The sequence below is a fragment of the Durio zibethinus genome, chromosome 16, assembly GCF_047325235.1.
Source record: "Durio zibethinus cultivar Kanyao isolate XHJ-2024 chromosome 16, ASM4732523v1, whole genome shotgun sequence".
Lineage (NCBI taxonomy): Eukaryota > Viridiplantae > Streptophyta > Magnoliopsida > Malvales > Malvaceae > Durio > Durio zibethinus.
Window position 1 is genome coordinate 4,036,994 of NC_143177.1, and position 20,275 is coordinate 4,057,268.

Genomic DNA, 20,275 nt, shown 5'->3' on the forward strand with positions numbered 1-20,275 from the left:
GTCTCTTATGCAATTTTTCCTTGTTTCTACCAAGTAGCTTACATTTAAAGCTCAATGCTTCTTTTGAATTAGATGATGCCATATAGACATCAACACTAGACTTATATGTTTCTATACGATCTTCCTTCAATTGAAAATGATAAAAAACATCATCAAGTCTTTATACTCTCATTGTAGGTAAATTGCACCTTCATGTGCTCCCAATTGTATGATCAAGAACGAGTGATAACTTGAACTTGTTGTTCATCTATCAAAGTGTGGCCAGCCTCTTTCAACTCGCTTATCATATTTGACATCTCTTTCACATACTACCTCATATTATGATTAAGCCACATTTTATACATGTCAAACTTGATAGTAAGCTGCCTCAATTTGATAATCAAAGTTGCACCAAACTTTGCTTTTAAGGTTCTCTACATCTCTTTTGCTATTCCAAGAGATCAAAAGTTATGCATAATGTCATTTTTCATACTGCTAAACAACATAATGCATGCAGTGGAGTTTTTCATTTTCTAAGCCTTATAAGCCTTTCGATCCCTCGTATGCTAGGACATATTCCCTTCATCAGGCTCATTAAGGATATTGTTAAAAACATTAAGAACCTCTTGTTCTTTAAGTACATACTAGATTTTCATACTTCAGATTTCATAATTGTCCTTATTCAGCTTCTAACGCTTATTTAACTCAACAGATTTCATAATTGTCCATATTTAGCTTCTACCAAATTTCATAATTGTCCCTATTTAGGTTCTAACCCTTATTTATCTCAGCAATAATGTTATTAAAAGTAAAAGCCATTCCAAAGTATAATTCTAATTTTATCACAATGTCACAAATAAAACAATGACAATCATTCATGTAAAAATGAAACCAAAAAATCATTATATTCGTAATCAAATTTCATTTTTTAATAGGTTTGATAATCACTAATTTATTTCATTATGCAAAATCAATCATTCTAAGATAGAATAAATTAATTATCTTAGAATTCTCATTAATCATAAAGTTACCAACATATAATCAATAACATATATTGATTTCACATAATAAACATGTTCATAGTAAAAAATATATACATATTGAATGCTAATTAAACAAGTTCCCAATCATTTATGAATGACTTGTCTAAGAACAGGGATGGATTTCAAAAACTCCTTTAATATTTTTGCATTCACATTATCCATCCATGGAGATTCAAGAATTTTTTGATTTTCACTACGAAAACTTAGGCAAACCGAAAAGGTTGCACTCTTTTTTAGCCCCATTTTTACGTATTTCTTCACAAAATTCTTAATTAATGTTTCATATATAAGATCACTCTCCAAAAGACATCCAAATATCTTGAAGAAGATTCTTTTGTCTATGAGTCAAAAGTGTCTCCGTTAGCATTTCATGTTTGATCTAGTCATTCCTAACGCTCGTGTAGCTACGCAGATCAATTCTTGGATCATGTCATTGACCTCAATGATATGCCTCTCAATATCATCATTTGAATCCATTTGGTATTGTGTTAATTCCACCTTCAACTTTATGATTATAAAAAATCATGCCTATATCCTCATAATGATGGAGTTGCTCACAAAAATTCATGATTTTCTGTGTCAAAATACTAGAAGAAATCATAAATTCATGAGTCAACATAAGTCCAAAAATAATTAAAACATATCTTAATCATTCTTGTATGATATGACATCTTAAAGTCAATTAAAGACAAAATAACTTTTTTAAAAAAATCTTTAAAATAATTTAAAATTTTTTTTAGAAAAACATAAAGGTATTCAAATACTCTGGAAAGAGCATTCGAATGCTTGTTTTTTGTTTAAAAATTTTTTTGAGTTATTCGAATGCCTTGAAGAGCATTCAAATGCTCTTTTTCTGTTTTAGAAAATAACAGTTAGTTTTTAAAATTTTGTCTAGGGCATTTGGATGCCTTGAGTTGAACATTTGGATGCTTATTTGGAAATCAAAAAAAAAAAAATCCAAATTGTAGAACTTCAATGGCATTTTACTTAAAACATCTAAAAATCATCATAACATTAATTATACAACAAAATTATGCAATTATGTATCATCTCTTATAGATTTTCACAAGCATATAAGAACATATCAAATAATTTTAGTATTTTACGAAGAACAAGCAAATTGAATCAAAATTCAAACTAAATTGCTTTGATACCTATGAAAGATAAATTCGTACAAGATATATATAAACATATGTATATACTTACTTATTTAGCAAAAATGAAAGCTAAAGTTTGACTTGAATTACGGGTCATTAAATAAAATCATAATACAAAAATTATTCATTTTCACAATGTAAGTTTTTAAACACATCAAGTGCAAGAATTCTTTTTGAAAGTTGTTTGATTGGCGATCTCTATCCCTTTCTCTTAATATTCTTTTGTTACTCTCTTCTAGTAAGTTTATGTAATGGCCGAATGCTATATATTTCATAAGAGATATGAACGATAATTTATTGATTTTAAAAATCAAAATTTAATTCCGGTAGTTCATTTCTAAGAAGCAAAAATGTCCTGTGGCAATTGATGATAGTGGGTGCTAAAGTCACCTATTATAGGCGGATCCCACCTCTTTTTTTATAGTATTTATTTAATAGAAAAAATTTTATCAAAGTTTTTAATAAAAATATTTATTTAAAAAATATATTAATTTTTTTATAAAATTTACATACTTAATTTATATAACAAAATTTTTTAATTTTAATTCTTAATTTTATTTAATTATTTTTAATAAAAAAAATTATAAATTTTATTTAAAATACTCCAACGAACTCTTTATCAATTTTGGACATCTTAGAGTTAGTTCCCCCGTTCCGACGTAGGGAACGGCACGAATGCAGCATTGCGCGTTGAATAGCTGTTAGCTATAGTTAGCTAGGAAAGCAAAAGGTATAGAAAGCAAAATTTCGAGTTCCTATGCAAAAGTATCTCAATTTTGTTAGCATATATAGGCTTTATATTAAATCTTTGGTGGTCCAACAAAACCTGAATCTCTCACAAAAAGTACAGAAAGACGACTAGCGGGAGTGCAACAGAAATGCAGAAGTGATTTTAACCTTTTTCTCTTTCTAAAAGCTTTATGAAAATGATTATTCCGATCAGTTTTTTTATTTTTAATACGATAAGGGTATTTTAAATCTTGTTTGGATTTTTTTTTTTTTTTGCATAATTTTGTAAATGCATTTTCTATATCGATTAAATGCATTTAAAATTTTATCAGAATATTTCTTACAAAGCTCAAAATTAAATTCATTAAAAAAAATTTTTTTTTTTTTAATACTAAAAAGTTTAGAGTAAAAAGAAACTTTCTTTTTTCAATATTAAAGGAGATTGCAAATATTAAACAAGACTTACATATTTGATTTATAGATCATCTCTAAAAAATGTTGTTAATTGCGAAACTCAAATATAAATTTTATAAATAAAATATTTAAAATTTACCCACTCAATTAAGGATATTAATGGAAAGAACATGAGACGAGTAAAGTATTCTTCATTTTTTCTTCAAATTTTTATATTATACACGTTATCGAATTCATATTCAATGAATATTTTAAATTTATTTTCATCATCATCCCTATTAATATTTAATGCATATGAATAATCTTTATATCAAAATTTATTTTTTAACTTTTTATTGTATTTTGTATATTTACGTAATTTTTTTTATAAATATATATTAATATATTTTTTAAATAAAAATATTTTTTTCTAATTAATTATAAATAATAATTTATATTATTTAATAAAAAATTTATTTAATAAATATTTATAAACATATGTAAAGTAAAGGTAAATACGGACACTATATCATCTATTTTCATTCCTGTAATTGATCAAATTTAAAATATCTATCTTTATTTTCATAATATAATATATATTTTTATCCGTTTTTGATAAAACATCGAATCTCCATCGAATATGGATAAAATTGGCATCTAAACCCAACTAAAATTAACCGATGCTAAATTTTCTTTCTTTTATCAACTGAACTAAACATTAGTGGTGATGGATCCCAGTTTTCACTGCTGAGTTTACTACCCTGAGTGACAGGGTAAAATACCCCTCTTGTCATCTATATATGATATTTCCTTTACATATGCAAAGAACAATACGCAACCGTAGCCTAATAAAAACGCCCAAAAATAAAATCTTTGCTGCCCTCCGGGCTTAGTTTTTTCCCACCATCCCCACCTCTTTCTCTTTCTGCATTTTATCTTCAAATCTCCCCTCGCTTCTTCATAGGAAAATGTCGAATATATTCTGGAAAAACATTCATCGCTGCTTCACAAGGCTGAACGTGGAACATGAATCTTCAATCTTACCACCATCACCCATAAAACAAGATTGCACAACTTCATCAATAACACTTCCCAAAAACTTCAACTCCCTTTATGACATGTCTTCATCAGCCTCAACCTCCAAGTCCCTTTTGACTCCCTCTACTGACACCGACTTCCTGTCCTCTGACTCCGGTTCTGACGCCGAGTCGCCCCCTGATTTCGCCACTATATTTGCTTCCCAGCGTTTCTTCTTCTCTTCTCCAGGTCGTTCCAACTCCATCATCGAGTCACCTGACACAAGGCCCGAAGCAGAGTTTATTACGGAGACACTACCGCTGGATGGAGGCGTTGCAATCAAGAAATACTCACCGGACCCATACAAAGATTTCAGGTTTTCAATGCAAGAAATGATCGAAGCAAGAAATTTAACTGACGTGAAGAAGGACTGGGCATTCCTTAATGAACTACTCCTTTGTTACCTTACTTTAAACCCCAAAAACACCCACAAGTTTATTATTAATGCTTTTGCTGATGTTGTTGTTTGCTTACTGTCATCATCCCAGGAATCTGATAGCCACCCCAGACCTGAAAACCGCCGCCGGTGATACTCTCTTTTGCCAATTTCCCTCCCTTCTGCTTTTCCTTTTCTTTCCTAGTGAAAAGTTGTTTAAAAAAAAAAAAACAATGAAAATATTGGCGGTTGCTTTTGTTTTTTGGACTCTCGCATGGGAATTAATTACTTTGTCTAATAATAATAAAAAAAAGCATGTTGGATGCAAAAGGACAAAGAAAATTACTGTCTTTGATAATTGCAAACTCAAGAAGCATGGGATGTTGATGTCTCGAGACATGTTGCTGTAATTTTTGCACGTTGGCCGTGTTATGTAAAAAAAAAAAATTGTGCTGGTTAATTCGGCCCATGTTCATGCAAAAAAAATCGGTGTAATTTCTTGTTAATATTGCTCCTCCTTGGTTGAATATTGGGAATGGTGAGTTCTTGGGGAGCCAAAGTTCTTTTAGTGTTCTTGAACTTGTTTGTGGTCCATGGATGCATTGAACTTGTTGGGAAGTTTTGCACACATAATCACGAGGTTGGCTCCCTTCATGGAGCTGTACTTCGGACAACTTAGCTGCTACACGTCAGATCGTTTAGTGATGATTATTGTAATAATTGAAGTCGAATTCTAAGTATAGTTGTGCAGTTTTGTAATTATCCAATGTCATTCTTGGGCAGATAAGTAATACAAAGACAAATAATGCATAATCAAACAAAGTTTACAAATGATATAAGTGGAGAGCTTTTTATTTTTTATTTTTTATTTTTTTCAAAATCCCAGATTGAATATAATAACATAGTTTAAGGAGATATGCCTAATTTTATTTTATTTTATTTTATTTTATAAAAAGAATCAAAGCGAATGTAAGTGTCGAAAATTAAACTTCAATCTTACGAACATCCATCTCTTAAGGGAGATTGGTGAATACAAGTTTGAGACGTGCCCAATTTGTTAGAATAATAGAAGGTTAAAATACGTGGGCGGAACTAGGGGCAGTAACCGCCCAATGTTTCTAAAATTTATTATTTTTTAAATTTAAAATTTCTTATATTTATATAGAATTTAATTTTAGATAAATTTATACGAATAAAAAAAATTATAATTTTGCCTCTTAAAGATAAAATATAAGATTTTCGTCTCTCCAAACTGAAAATTCCGGTTTTGTTATTGTTAAAATAAAAGGTGGCTTCAATGACATCCAATAGAATTTTTAGTGATACAAATAGAAGACTACGTAGCTGCTGGAAGGATTATATACCTTCATAAGCTATCCAAAGAGGGCTCTCAATGCTTGAGGGTAAATCTTGGAATGTAATACTGTTTCATGGAAGAGAGCAAGAGACTGACGAAAGAGTATTGGAAAGCCATAAATTACATGGAAGAGAGCAAGGGATGGGATTTGTTTCAAGAATTAATGTTGAGAAATTTGAGAGGGTAGTTTGCTCTTTACTTATTTTATAGGTGATTAGAAGCTAGAAGGGGAGACAAACCAAGAGGATCCAAAGAGAGATGCTAACAACTGCAAGAAAAAGAATGAATTAATGCTTTAATGTTTACCATTTAATTAATTAATAATTAATCATCTCTAAAGTTAGTTGGTTTAGGTAAGGTTAACACCAGACCATTTGTCCTTAAGTGTCTCCATTATTAAATTTAAGACTTATTTTAAGCTCTTGAGTATTTTGACATTTTGCGGGATGAATACTTCAATCCAATATCAAAATCATAGTCTGGATACAAAGAGAGGTTATAGATATTGAGATTTAAATCTCGAATTTATTAGATGTCATCTCTTAAAGATTATTGTATAAATCAATTAAATTAAATTTTATATTCATGTAGAAACTAAGATGATCTTTATTTGGAAAGGCAAAAAAATTGAATACCCTTGATAGCACTTTGTTTAGATTATTACTATTGTTAGATAAGTGGGGAAAAGGGTAGCAAATGAAGCTAAGAAGAAAATGAGTTATGATAGAAGGGGTTGAAATATGAGGCCATCACTAATACTAAAACAAGCATGGAGAATCTTAATATTGTTTATATGGTTGTGGTTTACTACTAAAAGACACTGTTTTGAAACAAGAGCCTGAACAGGAAAAGTGTAACCAACATGCTTGGAGCTTTTACTTGCCCAAATTAACAGAAAAATTAACCAGCAAATTATATAAATTCCCACATGGCTTATCTTGTCTGCACATAGGTCTTAACACTTGGATAGTGGCTTTTTTTAGTCTCAAAAATTTTCCCTAAAATCTCATTCAAGTACATGAAAACTAAATAATCTATCAACTCTTCCTTAATTCAAGGAACATATCACCCATAAATATTGTATCATAATTAGGTAAGATTCATTAAAATATTATATAAAATTAATATTTATAAGTGATATTTTTTTTTGTTATAAATAGTTAATTATAAGATTGTTGTAATAAAATATTATAGATAAAATGGTCTCATTATTTCTATTCACACTTGAAAAGTAGAAGTAAGTTGGAGAAATAGATAAAAAGGGGAAAATGTAAAAAATTTATGTTTAATATTGAAGTTTTTTGCTTCTTCCAAAATATTAATTTGTTGTTGTTGTTGATTTGATTTATTTATTCATTTTTTATATATTAAAAATTATTTTATTATAAATGTAATTTTTCTAATAAAAAATTATTTAATTATAAATGTAATCAAGTATATCACCCTCTTGTATATAAATATAACGTAGCTATATGTTTACATATATGACAACAGAAAAAAAAATCATTTTTGCTAGAGCTCGAACCCAAGAATTTTCAGATAGAAAATATTAAAAAAAAAGGTCAAAAGCATTTGAGCTTGAGTGACAAGGATATATGAAATTTTGTTTAAAAATTCTAAGTTAGATTCATAATTAATGTTATCTCTACAATAAGTAACTAATAAACAAATCACCTTTCCATTCATATGTAATAAAACAATTCAAAATATAAGAGTTTATATTAGATATGCTAATTTATATATATGGTTATATTTATTTATTTTATATTAAATACAATAAAATATAAAATTATTGTTTTATAATTTTTATTAACACATTAAACATGAAATATATTTTTAATTTTTGATAAATATATTATAAAATTTATTAAATTTATAAATCATACATATTATTTTTATATCTTTTTCATATCATTAATAAAATTATGAAATATGCATCTTTCCATCATGTCAAGTCAGTGTAGGTAACAACAAATGTTGCCCAGTTTACTCCATGTTCCTATATCATGACGAGTACTTAAATTACTATTTACTTTTCTTTTTGTATTGTTGGCATTGCCAAATGCCAACCCACATAAGTACATATTGAAACATATGAAAGTTAGCTACATAAACACTGTAGCTAGAACAGGAGTTGACAGTTGTTTTTTTCTTCTTTTTTCATATTTGGGATCAAAACGACATTGTAAGGTACTAAAAAGGAGGGCCATTTTGAATGTTTGATTAACGTTTGGAGCAATGCCAACAGAAAGACAAAAACCAATAAAACTTGAAAAGACCTGTACTTTGATATCAAATAGTTGCAAAAATAATGCAAGAGAGAAAACAGGCTGAAACAGAAGTCCAACAGAGAATGGTTTGACCTTCTCAATCAACTCTCTAAACTGATTTCTTGGACCTAGAGATCTTTTCTTTCGGCCCGAGTGGACCCTGCTGCACTCTTGCATGAATTTTAAACAGCAGAATCAACCCCACATTTACATGTTATAAAACAGCCAAGTAGGTTTAATAGAAAATTTGATAATTTATGTATATATATATTATATTCGTTTTGTATTAAATATATATAAAATATAAATAACTATTGTATTAAAATCAGGTGATATATCAAATATAAATGTAGTTTTAAATTTTTATTAAATTTGTATGTAATTTTTATTAAAATTTAAGTCATATTACTTTTATATAAGGTCAACAAATCATATTTAAAACTATCAAACGTATTAAGTTGAATTTAAAATATGTGAAAGAGAGAAAACAAGTAGCTTTGGGGATGAAGAAATGGGATGTTTTATTTTTTAAACGTTATTTTTCCTTCAAAAAATGTACTGCAAAAGCTTCTCTCAAAATTGTTTCCATAAGATGATTTGGTGTTTGTATTCTGTTGATAAGTTACTATTTGTGCTCTTGTTTCGTGGGTTTGTCTTCCTCGGGAATTGGGTTGATTTGAATAGCATTTTTTTCTGCTGTGGCCAATTGAATGTATGTGGTTGTTGTTTGCATATGGCATTGAACCGTGCACATTTGCACGCCAAATTTTTAAATCCATTTGCTCATTGTCCGTTGAGATTTGGATTGTAGAGATTGTATAGATTGTGGAGTTAATTTTTTATAATTAATTTCCTGATTTTTGTAGATTTACTTTTCTAATTTAGCTAAACTTGTTTTAAATAAATGTATATTTCTCATTCATGAAGAACAATTCGAATACGATTTTTCAATCTCCATATTTTCTTAACATAATTGTATTTTTCTAACATAAACATTGATACATCCCTGATTCAGTTCCAGCTCTTCTTTGTTCTATCAATTGTTCTGAAAAATATTGGGCAAAACTGCCATAAGTGCTATATATATAATAAATCATACTCCAACTCAAATCCTCATTAATTTTTCTCCTTCTGAACATTTGTTTGACAAACCTCCTGACTATTGTACACTTAAACCTTTTGGGTCTGTTTGTTTTATACTTCTTTAAACATATGAACACAATAAGTTCAAACCACGTGCTCGTATTTGTTTTCTTTTGGTTATGAAATTGAGCACAAAGGTTATCGTAGTTGGGTTCCTATTTCCAGTAGATTACACATTTCTCGACATGTTGCTTTTTGGGAAGATAATATGTTTTATTCTTTATCCAAATCTCATTTCTCCTTTTTTTTTTTACTTTCTCTCGATTGATCCATCTCTCGAGTTATTTTTCTAATTTGATGAAAATACAATTTATGAGCTCCACCAAACTCCTACCCTTGCTCTTACTCCTTTGGAATCTGATCCAGTTATTGATACTGTACTTGCTCCCTCTATTCATCGTTCTACACCGATAGAAACTCCTCATTATTCGAGTGCTTATCATTGTTTTTCTAATATTGTTAATCTGCACGAATTTTAATCTTATCGTTAAGCTAGTACTAACCCTCATTGGCAGCAAGCTATGACTGTAGAAATTCAACCTCTTTAAGAAAACTCATCCTTGGAATTTAGTTGATCTTCATCTTGGCAAGACTACGGTTGGTTGTAAATGGGTTTACAAAATCATAACCCGCTCAGATGGATCTACTGAAAGATATAAAACTCGTTTAATGGCCATGGGTTATACTCAAGTGTATGAAATTGATTATGCGGAAACCTTTGCTCCTGCAGCTTGGATAACATCTTTGGGTAGCTTGCTAGCCATTGCTGCTGCTAAACACTAGAATCTTTTTCAAATCTATGTAAAAGATGCTTTTCTCAATGTGATTTCCAAGAAAAGGTATACACGTTGCCTCCACCCGATTATTCTCATTCTCATCGTAAGGTTTGTAAACTTTCGACGAGTTTTATTTGGTTTGAAATAGACACCTAGTCACCTAAAACTTGGTTGCAAAATGGAGTTTACCATTGCTCAGTTAGGTTTTACTTCCAAACCAAATAACTCAGCTTTATTTGTTCGACATACTTATCAGCTTTATTTCTTTTTTTTTTTTTTCTCTATGTGGATGATATGATTATCACTGGTGATAATCCATCTTACATTACTAAATTAATAAAGTTTTGTAATTCAAAAATGAAAGATCTTAGCACTGTCTGCTATTTCTTGGGGTTTGAAGCATTTTCTAACTCTAATCATTATTATCTTTCTTAGGAAGTATGCATCTTATTTACTTTTTCGGGTTGGTCTTACTGATAGTAAAATAGCCTATACTCTTTGAAGCCTAATGTTAAGCTTACTTTGATGGATGGCACATTGGTTTTGAACTTACTTTATATCGCCAAATTATTGTTAGTCTGGTATATCTCACCACGACTCGACCTGATATCAAAGGTGAGAAAAAAATTAACAAAAAATCAAATTTTAATTAGAAACTTAGTGTTTGAATTTTTTTTTATTCGGTTTAGTTTAAATTCAGATATTTTATGTTTTAATTTAGTTAAATTTAATTTTTTGATTAAAAGGAAAATTTGAAAATATCTGAACAGAATTATATATTTTTATTAGATTATATATATTTTAAATTTTTATAAAATAAAATAATTATTTTTATATTTAAATCTATTTAAACATATTTAAAATAATGTGAAAATAATAGCAAAAATAATTAAAATAATTACCTTTCAAAAAACCGATAAATCTAATTGAATAAAATTAAGTTCGAATCAATTCAAGTTTTTAAGAAAATCAGCTCGAATTCATAATCAAATTTTAAAAATCCACAATATTATGTATTAACTAAAGGAACCAAATCTGATCTGAACTATCACCCCTATCTGATACTGCTTATATTGTTCATCTAGTGAGCTCATTTATGGTTGCTCCTTATTCAACTTATTTCTCAACAGTTCTTGGGATTCTCCAATATGTCATCAGCACACTGTTTCATGGACTTCAGATGTGCTCGATCTAGTACTGAAAAATGTCGCGCTGTTGCTGATGCCACTTCAGAATTACTTTGGCTTCACAGTTTATTAAAAGATATGGGTATCTCACCATCCTCTGCCACTAGACTTTCATTGTGATAATCACAGTGCTATTCAAAATACTCAGAATGATGTGTTTCATGCGCGTATAAAGCATAGGGAGATTGATTATCATTTTGTACACTATGTTGCACAAGGGATTGATTTTATGACTTATGACTTATGTATCTTTTTCGAATTATAACTGCTGATATTTTTTACCAAAACAAATTTTTTAATAGTTTTCAAGACTTAATTAACAAACTCAAACTGGTATCTACTATAACAACGTAAGTTGACTTTTCTTCTAACATACAGTTTCTTAAAGTTTTATGTACGTTGGACACTGTCTTTGTTCTTGAATGAATTGGCTTTAGCTTTTGGATATCTTTAGAGGTAAAATTTGATTGCAATTTTATGTTTTCCGGTTCCCTAAACATGGCAATAATAGGATTGCCTCACCAATAAGCATTTCAGTTACAGGATTTAGGGATAGTGAGTGAATGATACAAAGTTGCGGTTGCTTCATCAACTAAACCGCATATAACTAAAACATTTGACGCCAATCAGCTGATTTTCTTTTGCACTTTACTTGACATTCCAGAAGAGAAAGGAGGAAAAACCCGCTTCATTACAATATGAGTAGCATTGATCACTTGCCTTCTTCTCGGCAGAAAATCTGTAGTAGAAGTTATTCCTACCATGAAGAGAATGAAAATGCATCTGCTTGTTATAAGCTAATATTGCATCTGAAAATGTAGTCGAGATATAATCAAGTGGACTTGATAACAAAACCAAGACAGCCTAATAAATGCCTTTTAAGTTGTAGATGCCTGAGCTGCTTTTTTGGGTCTTCTTTGTTTAAGCTTAACCTTCACATTTAAACCATTATCAATTATAGACTGAAGAACTATCTGAAGCTTCCCCTCTAGTCTATCCCCTTTTCTTGGATTGTAAATCACATAATGGATATCATCATCCAATGCTCTCTGAGCTAAAATCTCTCCCACAGCAACACAAGCAGATGAATTTCTAGTCCAACTCAAAGTCAAATTTCATATCCTTAGAAATGGAATGAGCTACAGCAACAACCTTGCTAGTTGCCCGGTGAACAATACAGGCACGAACAGATGCTTTTGATACATGAATGTCAAGGCAAAACGGTCCATGGTAAGGACCAGTAAGTTGATTAAAAGTGGGAGTCATAACCTTCTTTTTCTCAACAGAACAAATCTCCACTTCGTCAAGAAGTTTAACATTTGACTTCTCATTCCTTTTGCTTTCTTTAAGATCATCCTTCTTCTTTAAAGACTCTTTGTTTTCGCTTTCTTTAGGATCATCCTTATTCTTGGAACCTTTCTTCCTGTGAAAGTCGTAAGTATACTCCTCGAGGAAAAACTACGTAATCTTGTAAGGAAACCAGAATTCCCGATTGACGTGAATGCAACGGCTTTTCTAAGCAAATATAATGTCATTTTAGTTGGGGTTGTTTGTTGGCAGAAAAGAAGCGAAGTTGGCAGGACTAAAATAGCTTTCAGTGGCAAATCATCAAATAGTTGGTAGACCAAGAAAGATTTGCCTCTTCCAAAAACAATGGAAATGGAAATAGAATTTCAAGGTTGGAGCCTTGGAGGTGTTTTTTAATGAGTAAAGCCTACTTTTACTTCAAGAAACAATCTCCTAAGCTCCTAACACTGATGGGTCTATGGGTACGTAGTTGGGAAAAAAGGAGAAAAACTGAAGGTGAGACTTTATGTAAGTAAGGATCGAAAATTTATAGTCATGGGATGTGAGAGGAAAAGTAGGATGCTTCAGCCTTCAGGCCTTGCTTCAGGATCACCCAAACACTTGATTAAAGAGCTGCTCCATCGTATCTCGATCTTTTTTGCATGAGATTGTGGATGGAATGAAATATACTCAGATTGATCGTAAATTAACTTTATTTTATTTATATGGTTAACGTTGATTCTTATAATAAAATATTTAATATGATATTAAAATTTTAAAAATTTTTAATATAAAAATTAAAATATAAATTTAACGTGTATGACAAATAAATTATCTTTTTAATATTATATTAATTATAAATTTATATGTTAAATAATACATTAAAAATTTTAAATTTAAGATACTAAAATGATTCCATTATAATTTAAAAACCAATGTATTCATACCTAATTATTCCTTATCCTATTTCGATAACTTCATATAATCATGTGCATCGGTATCGATCAGCATCCTTAACCTTTTGACTTAATCCTTAACGAAGTTGCAGATTTCATTGACTGGTTCACCGTTGCTTCAAAGTTCTAAGTTTGTACCTATTTATTAGAGAGCTTAAATACCAGAGTTAAGTAGTGTAAATGAGCTTCTATAGTTGTGACCTACTCCCTGATTACTCAAACTCAACTCAATCCCAACTCATGCAATTCAAATTTTTTATTTTTAATATGTTTTGAATATATCAATATTAACATATATTTTTGTTATATTTATAAGAAATAAAAAAAACTTTAATTTTCCCTCAATTTGAGCTCAAGCATAAATGATTTGATTTTTATCTTCAGTTGAACATAAAGTAAAAATTTAAACTCTGTTACAGGTTTTAGCTCGGCTTGATTACATCCTAACCCACTGTTTGATAGATAGAATGAATCCCCCATCCCGTCGGCCTCTTTCTCTTTCTGTTCCCCACTTCTTTCTTTTCTCCTTTCTCATAGCCAGTTGCATTGGCGTACAACACTAACCCATGTAAAATAATGTCCTTGCCAAGACATCTCAAGGCTATACGGTGAGCTGGACACTAAATCGGGTTTAGATTTTTGAGACCTACAGTCACCGTCTACCTTCCAGGAAAAAGGAATACGCACCTTCAATGGAATCAAGCAGCATCTAGTAGTATGATTAAACCACATCTTTGATTTTAAAAAAAAAACTATCGAACCACCAAATAGCCTTCCCTGATAGCATTTGGTTCTATTTGAACGCAACTAAAAGACATGGATGTAAGGGCTCAGATAAACAGAATAACATCTTTCTACAACTAATCCTACATGCTTGTCTTGAGTTTAGACATTGTTATACTTCCATCGTGATTACTCCACAATCACCTAGTACTAAAGTTTAATCAACATTAGAAATACAGCTTCTCACCATGGCAAAGCAAGAAGCAGAACAGTTATAATTAACACACAGACATCGCTACCATTAAAACGGTTAGTGATTACAAACCATTCAGAAAGAAACTTGGATTGGTTGATAGTCATTATATCAGTGGTTACCATCTCTCCAGAGTCGTCATTGTCTATCGGTAGTAAGCCTGCTGATAAGCTGGTGCCAAACCATTACCATAACCCCCATATGCAGGATAGTTCATGGGAGCTCCAGGGTAAGAACCCGCAAGGGGAGGAGGGGCTGCTTCTGGTGGGTAGGCATAGGGATTGGTGGGTGGGCTCCTGCTTCCGTACATGGCAGGTGGTGATGGGTATGCTGGGACTGCAGCAGGATACTGTGTGTGTGAGGGAGACCTGACAAATGTAGGAGGTGCAGGAAAAGAGGAGACATATGCATTCATCAAACGTCCAGCTTTAGCTGGAGGCATTGGACCACCGTTACTAGCCCGGGTTCGTTTGTTAGCAGGGACTGCGGCTGGCTTTCTCTTCTCAGTCTTAGTCTTCTCTAGCTGCTCAAGGCGTTTCTTGAGGTTTTCAGGTGAAAACTCAGCATCAAGTTTGTATTCTTCGATGCACTTGATGACAGCCCGCAGTGCTGATTGCTCTTTGCGTGCAGCAAGTTGCTGCAAAAATCAAGAAAAAGACATTACTTATTAATTGAAATGTAACTGCTAGATACGAAGAAGGATTTAAGAGGTATAAACGACCAATCAATCTCATCAACCTATTAGCCAATAGTTGATAGTCCATTTCATGGTATTTTAGCACTAATTAGGAAATGAAAAGAAAAGAAATGAATTTAAAGAGCTTTAATGCATGTTTCCTTAGATCTGATCCAGAGATAATCCCACATCCCTGATCCCCATTCCCCACCACAAAAGAGAAACATGAAATGACGATACTATCCACCCATATTTGGCATGCTTATCGTACAAAAACATCATAGTTTAATTTATTTCAACAAATAGGCAAATATATGACTGCAGTAAAACAAAAGAATTAGGCATTCTGCTTACAGCAAACCTTGAGAGCAAAACCTGGCATCAAATATTTAATCAAGAAAACGAAAAGGATAATCCAAAATCATAAATAGTAAAGAGTAAAACAAATTATCAATACGAGTAAAAAGGTGTATACCGCAGCCCTGCCCACATTATTGGGATCTTCTAAAATAGAAGATGCAGCCTTCTTTGCATCCCTCAAGAAAGCTTTCAGCAGAGGTACAGGAGGGAACTTGTCCACAAGGCCAACTTCATAAGTGAAATGAACTGCATCAAGCTGCTGTCCCTTACTGATCAATTCTTCAATCATGTCTGTATAAAAGATTTAATGGCGTTAGAAACTCAACCTTATAATCGTAACAATGGATCAATTCCAAATACATATGGGAAAAACCCATAGAAAGCATCAGCAAAAGCACAAAAGTCCATTATAAGCAACATTTTCAATGAAATGGTGGCCATGTTAAGGATTAAATAGTGATACAGACATTAAAAACAACATAGCAAATTGGAAACTGAATCTTTACTTGTTTGAGTTATGCAAGCTACATCTATTTGATTGCAATATCGACACCTCTGAATTCACATTTTTCTCAGTAACAAATTAAAACTTGATATATATCCAATCCCATGAGCGTCTAGCTTCACCTATCTCAGCATAAAGTTCTAGTTCTTTACCTTTTTTGAAACGCAACTAATAGGTACACTCTTTACAACAAGCAAAACAATTCCCCAAATACTAAAATTGCATCTAAATATTAGTCCCCAAATAGTCCTCTGAAGGCATACCATATATCTTCCAAAAACACCAAGCAACAAAATAATATACATATATTGCCAACTCTCCTACACTTGAAATCACCAATGAACAAATTGCAGACAAGCATGAGCCATCTCAAAAGCTTACAAAAGAAAAGGCACATGCTTTACCAACATCCTTGGTTATAAGTCACTTAATTATGCTAGTAAACTATTGCTCCTGACTCTTCATTTTTGCCAGAGTAACTATGTCCGGTAAATATCAAACCGGGATGCCTGTAGAGTTTCGGCTCCAACCCTCAAAATATAACAAAAAACTTTTGAAAAATTGAACATACCCCGTGTAGGAAACATACAGGTATCTAACACTCGCTCACAGATACAAGCAACATATGAAATGCCCTAAAAATCTTATCATTAGAACTCTTGAGTTAGTTCTGAAAGTTCTGCCGTCAAGTTCAAATTAATCAGACAATATAACCACTTTCACCACAATATCATAGTGAAACGTAAAAAATTCCAGTGCTTAAGCTACAACATGTTTGAGACTCTATCGTACTCTTACTAACAGGAATTCAAATCATAAAAACATATATAAAAAGAACGTAATTTCATCTCAAGAAAAAAAATCGCATACCAGGCATTTTATAACCGAGGCCAAGGGAAACAGCAAGTTTAGGCATTTGTTTTCTCCAAGCAGAACCAACAACAAGCTTCCTATAAAGCTCCAGATCCTCTTTCTTAACAATCCCAAACGTAACCAAATGTTGCAAAAAGGTATGAACATCTGGAGTCTTAACATTCTCAATCCCTCCTCTCTCTTCAAGGCTCTTTTTCCAAGTTTCTGCGATTTCATTCGCCTTCTCCTTCACACTCGGCGTAACCAGCATCCTCGATTTTCCGATCACTGGATCAACCACCACCGGAATCAAGCTTTCCAGAATCAAAACACAAGCCCATCCTAAATCATTCCCTCTCTCATTCCCTCTTTTATCTATCGGAAATACCTCCGATATGGCCTCCATAACGAACCTCGCCGGATCGACGCATTCCGATAAAGCTATCGGAATTTTCTCTCTCAACAAATCAATTTCTTTCTTTTTGCCAGTCACGAAGTTCCACAACTCTTTAGCTTCCATTTTCAAGCATGTTGATTTTAGGAGTTGCAAAAGGCCGTCTCCGTCGTCGACTTCGCCGTCGGGATTGTCTTCGACGTCATCATTAAGGGTTTTCATGGCAGCTCTAGTGTGGAACTCGACTCGGTTCATAGCGATCTTAACGCTGTCTTCGATGCTGAGTTCACGCTTCTTGAGTGATTCGAGGGAGGCCTTGGTCTCCGAGTCCAGTGTTTCGATTTTGCGTTTCAAGGCCTCCGATTGTCTCATCAGGTTTTGCTCGAGTGAGTTCATGTGATCGGAGAGTTCTTTCCAGAGAAGAGTGCAGCTCGTCATCAGGGAAGTCTGACGCTGGAACTCGTCGAAACTCGGTTGAGTTAACTCGGCCAACTCGCCTGGATCGGGTATCGACCCCATGGTTCTTGAACTTTCGTCTTTCTTTAACTCGTTCGGTGACTCAGTCGCTGAAACTTACGGAAAGAAAAAAAAGAAAGAAGAGATTAGAAACCCCAGCAAGCGAGAAAGACAGTAAGATAAAAGCTTAAGCTGATGCTGACGTGGGTATTTTAAAACAAGACACGTGTATTTCAAAAGAAAATGACGGTAATGATTCTCCTACCCTAGACTGCAGGTGTACAGGATAAGGGGTGCGCACGCCGGACGATGGACCTAAAATGCGCGGGTAGGGTGAAGGTGCGTAGGATAAAGACAAGGGAGGTGTTTGGTTGGTGTTAAGAAACAAGAGTTGGAGTGCTTTCTCGGAAACCGAAGTCAGATCAAAAAAGATAAAGAAAAGCAAACAGGTAAGAGAGAGAGAGGGAAAAAGCTGAGGAAAGTAAAGGATCGGTGGGCCAGTGCGGAGGGGACTGAACCTAACCACATGGGAAGAGTCAGAAAAAGTAATCAGGAAGGGGAAAAAAATAGAAAAAAATATTGAAGATAAACAAGAAATGGAGAGGAAGATGAGAAGGGGGGAGAAAGGAAAGGAAATTCTCTGGTGAACTCTGAAAATGGGATTATGAGAACAGGGCACGCGCATTTGTTTTTAATAAAAAAGGAAAAATCACATCAAAGATTAAAGATTGTTTTATTTGAGATGAAATTAATCACATCAAAGATTAAACTGTTTTATTTGAGATGAGATTAGTTTTTGTTAGGGTAAGTTGAGGTGATTATGGGTCGGTTAGATTTGTTGAAAATATATATTTGTGATTAATAATTTATGTGTTTATTTAGATTTGATTTAATTTAAAAATTTTTTAAATTTGGTTTAAATTAAAAAAATAAATTTTAAACTTACTTATTAAATTTAATTTATATAATAAAAATTTTAAAAAAATGTGATTAAGCTAAATTTAATAAGATCATATTAATTTACATTTATATAAATTAAAAATAAAAATTAAATTTAACAAAAATTATATTTTTTATTTTTTATTTTTATATATATACAAATTAATTTATATATAATTCACATATATATAATTTATATATATATATATATGTGAATTTGAGCTGAACCAGACTTTAAATTTTTTGTTTAAAACCTAATCTAAAATTTAAATGAATCTAAAAATTAATTAAAATTTATTTAATGAATTTTAATATTTTATCTAAATTTTTTTAAAACTTGAGCAAACCTTTAAATTTAGACAAACAATTCAAACCTTAAACAAATCCAAAGGTAAGTAAGAAGATTGAAAATAATGACAATGAAATTAATTATTATAACTAGAATAATTGATTGGATTTTTGATTTAATTATTTTGATTAATATATAATATTAAATATTTTTAAAAATTAATTTGAATTTGAATTAATTTTTTTAAATCGATCCAATTTGAATCATCAGTTTAGTTTATCAAAATTTAAAATTTTTAAATTTTTTAATATAATTTTTAATATATTAAATAAATTTATATATAAAATAATTATTTTATTTTATAAAATTTAAAATATCTATTATTAATAAAAAATATATAATTTTATTTAAATATTTTTTATTTTTTTGTTTTCAATTTAAAAATCGATCCAAATTTAATATAAATATTTAATATCTAAACTTAAAATAAATCAAATAAAAAATTTTGATATGAGCCACCTTGAGCATAACATTTTAAAATGGTTTTTCTCACCTTTAATTACAACGGTGACATTGATTATTAGGATAGTGAGACTAAAATTAATAGTATGATATATATTTGAATCAAATGCGTCAATGATAGTAAAATGAATTATAATGAAAAAATAAATGATTATTAAGGTCCTATTTGGTGGATATGATACAATACTAATCATTTTATATTATATTTAAAGAAAGAGATAGAATTATATAAAAGATTAATTATTTTCTTAATATAAGAGGATTTAATCTTTCAAAAATGAAGATGATTATTTTTAACTCATAAGATTGAACTTATATGTCTTATTATACTTTTAAAAATTATATCAATAATTTAAATTGTATAAACTTTGAAAAAAAATAATTTTGACTAATAAATAAATTGTACTATCATAATCTTTACATATATTAAATATAAAATAAGATGATATTATTTAATCTAATTTTATTTATAATATCATATTATACTATCATATTATAATCTTATGTATCAAATGTATCTTAAGAATATTAAATTAAAATTTATATATAATAAAATTTTAAAATTATTTAATATTT

At 30.8% G+C, this 20,275-nt stretch overlaps 2 protein-coding genes and 1 pseudogene across 3 annotated transcripts; 1 reads left to right on the forward strand and 2 right to left on the reverse strand.

Moving 5' to 3' along the window:
• Nucleotides 1-4,071: 4,071 nt before the first annotated feature.
• Nucleotides 4,072-5,011, forward strand: LOC111298508 (transcription repressor OFP16-like). Its single transcript, XM_022893227.2, has one exon. The coding sequence runs from the start codon at nt 4,270-4,272 to the stop codon at nt 4,906-4,908; it is 639 nt and encodes a 212-aa protein (XP_022748962.1). The 5' UTR covers nt 4,072-4,269; the 3' UTR covers nt 4,909-5,011.
• A 6,940-nt stretch (nt 5,012-11,951) lies between these two features.
• On the reverse strand, nt 11,952-14,277 carry LOC111298258 (uncharacterized; annotated as a pseudogene).
• A 283-nt stretch (nt 14,278-14,560) lies between these two features.
• LOC111291380 (FRIGIDA-like protein 4a) lies at nt 14,561-18,615 on the reverse strand. Of its 2 annotated transcripts, XM_022883080.2 has the most exons (4): nt 18,215-18,615; nt 17,118-18,065; nt 15,858-16,033; nt 14,561-15,343 (listed from the first exon to the last, which is right to left on the reverse strand). In XM_022883080.2, exons 2-4 carry the CDS (start codon nt 18,010-18,012, stop codon nt 14,852-14,854), a joined length of 1,563 nt encoding a protein of 520 aa, XP_022738815.2. In that variant the 5' UTR covers nt 18,013-18,065; nt 18,215-18,615; the 3' UTR covers nt 14,561-14,851. The 2 variants fall into 2 exon arrangements, with proteins under 2 accessions (XP_022738815.2, XP_022738807.2); XM_022883072.2 differs by lacking the exon at nt 18,215-18,615 and having other exon boundaries at nt 17,118-18,106.
• Between the last annotated feature and the right edge of the window lie 1,660 nt (nt 18,616-20,275).

Coding starts and splice junctions, on each gene's coding strand:
- LOC111291380 (XM_022883080.2), bottom strand. CDS start 18,012: ATGGGGTCGATACCCGATCCAGGCGAGTTGGCCGAGTTAACTCAACCG. Junction 16,034..17,117: donor CCTCGGTTATAAAATGCCTG/GTATGCGATTTT, acceptor TCTTTTATACAG/ACATGATTGAAGAATTGATC. Junction 15,344..15,857: donor ATAATGTGGGCAGGGCTGCG/GTATACACCTTT, acceptor TGATTTTTGCAG/CAACTTGCTGCACGCAAAGA.
- LOC111298508 (XM_022893227.2), top strand. CDS start 4,270: ATGTCGAATATATTCTGGAAAAACATTCATCGCTGCTTCACAAGGCTG.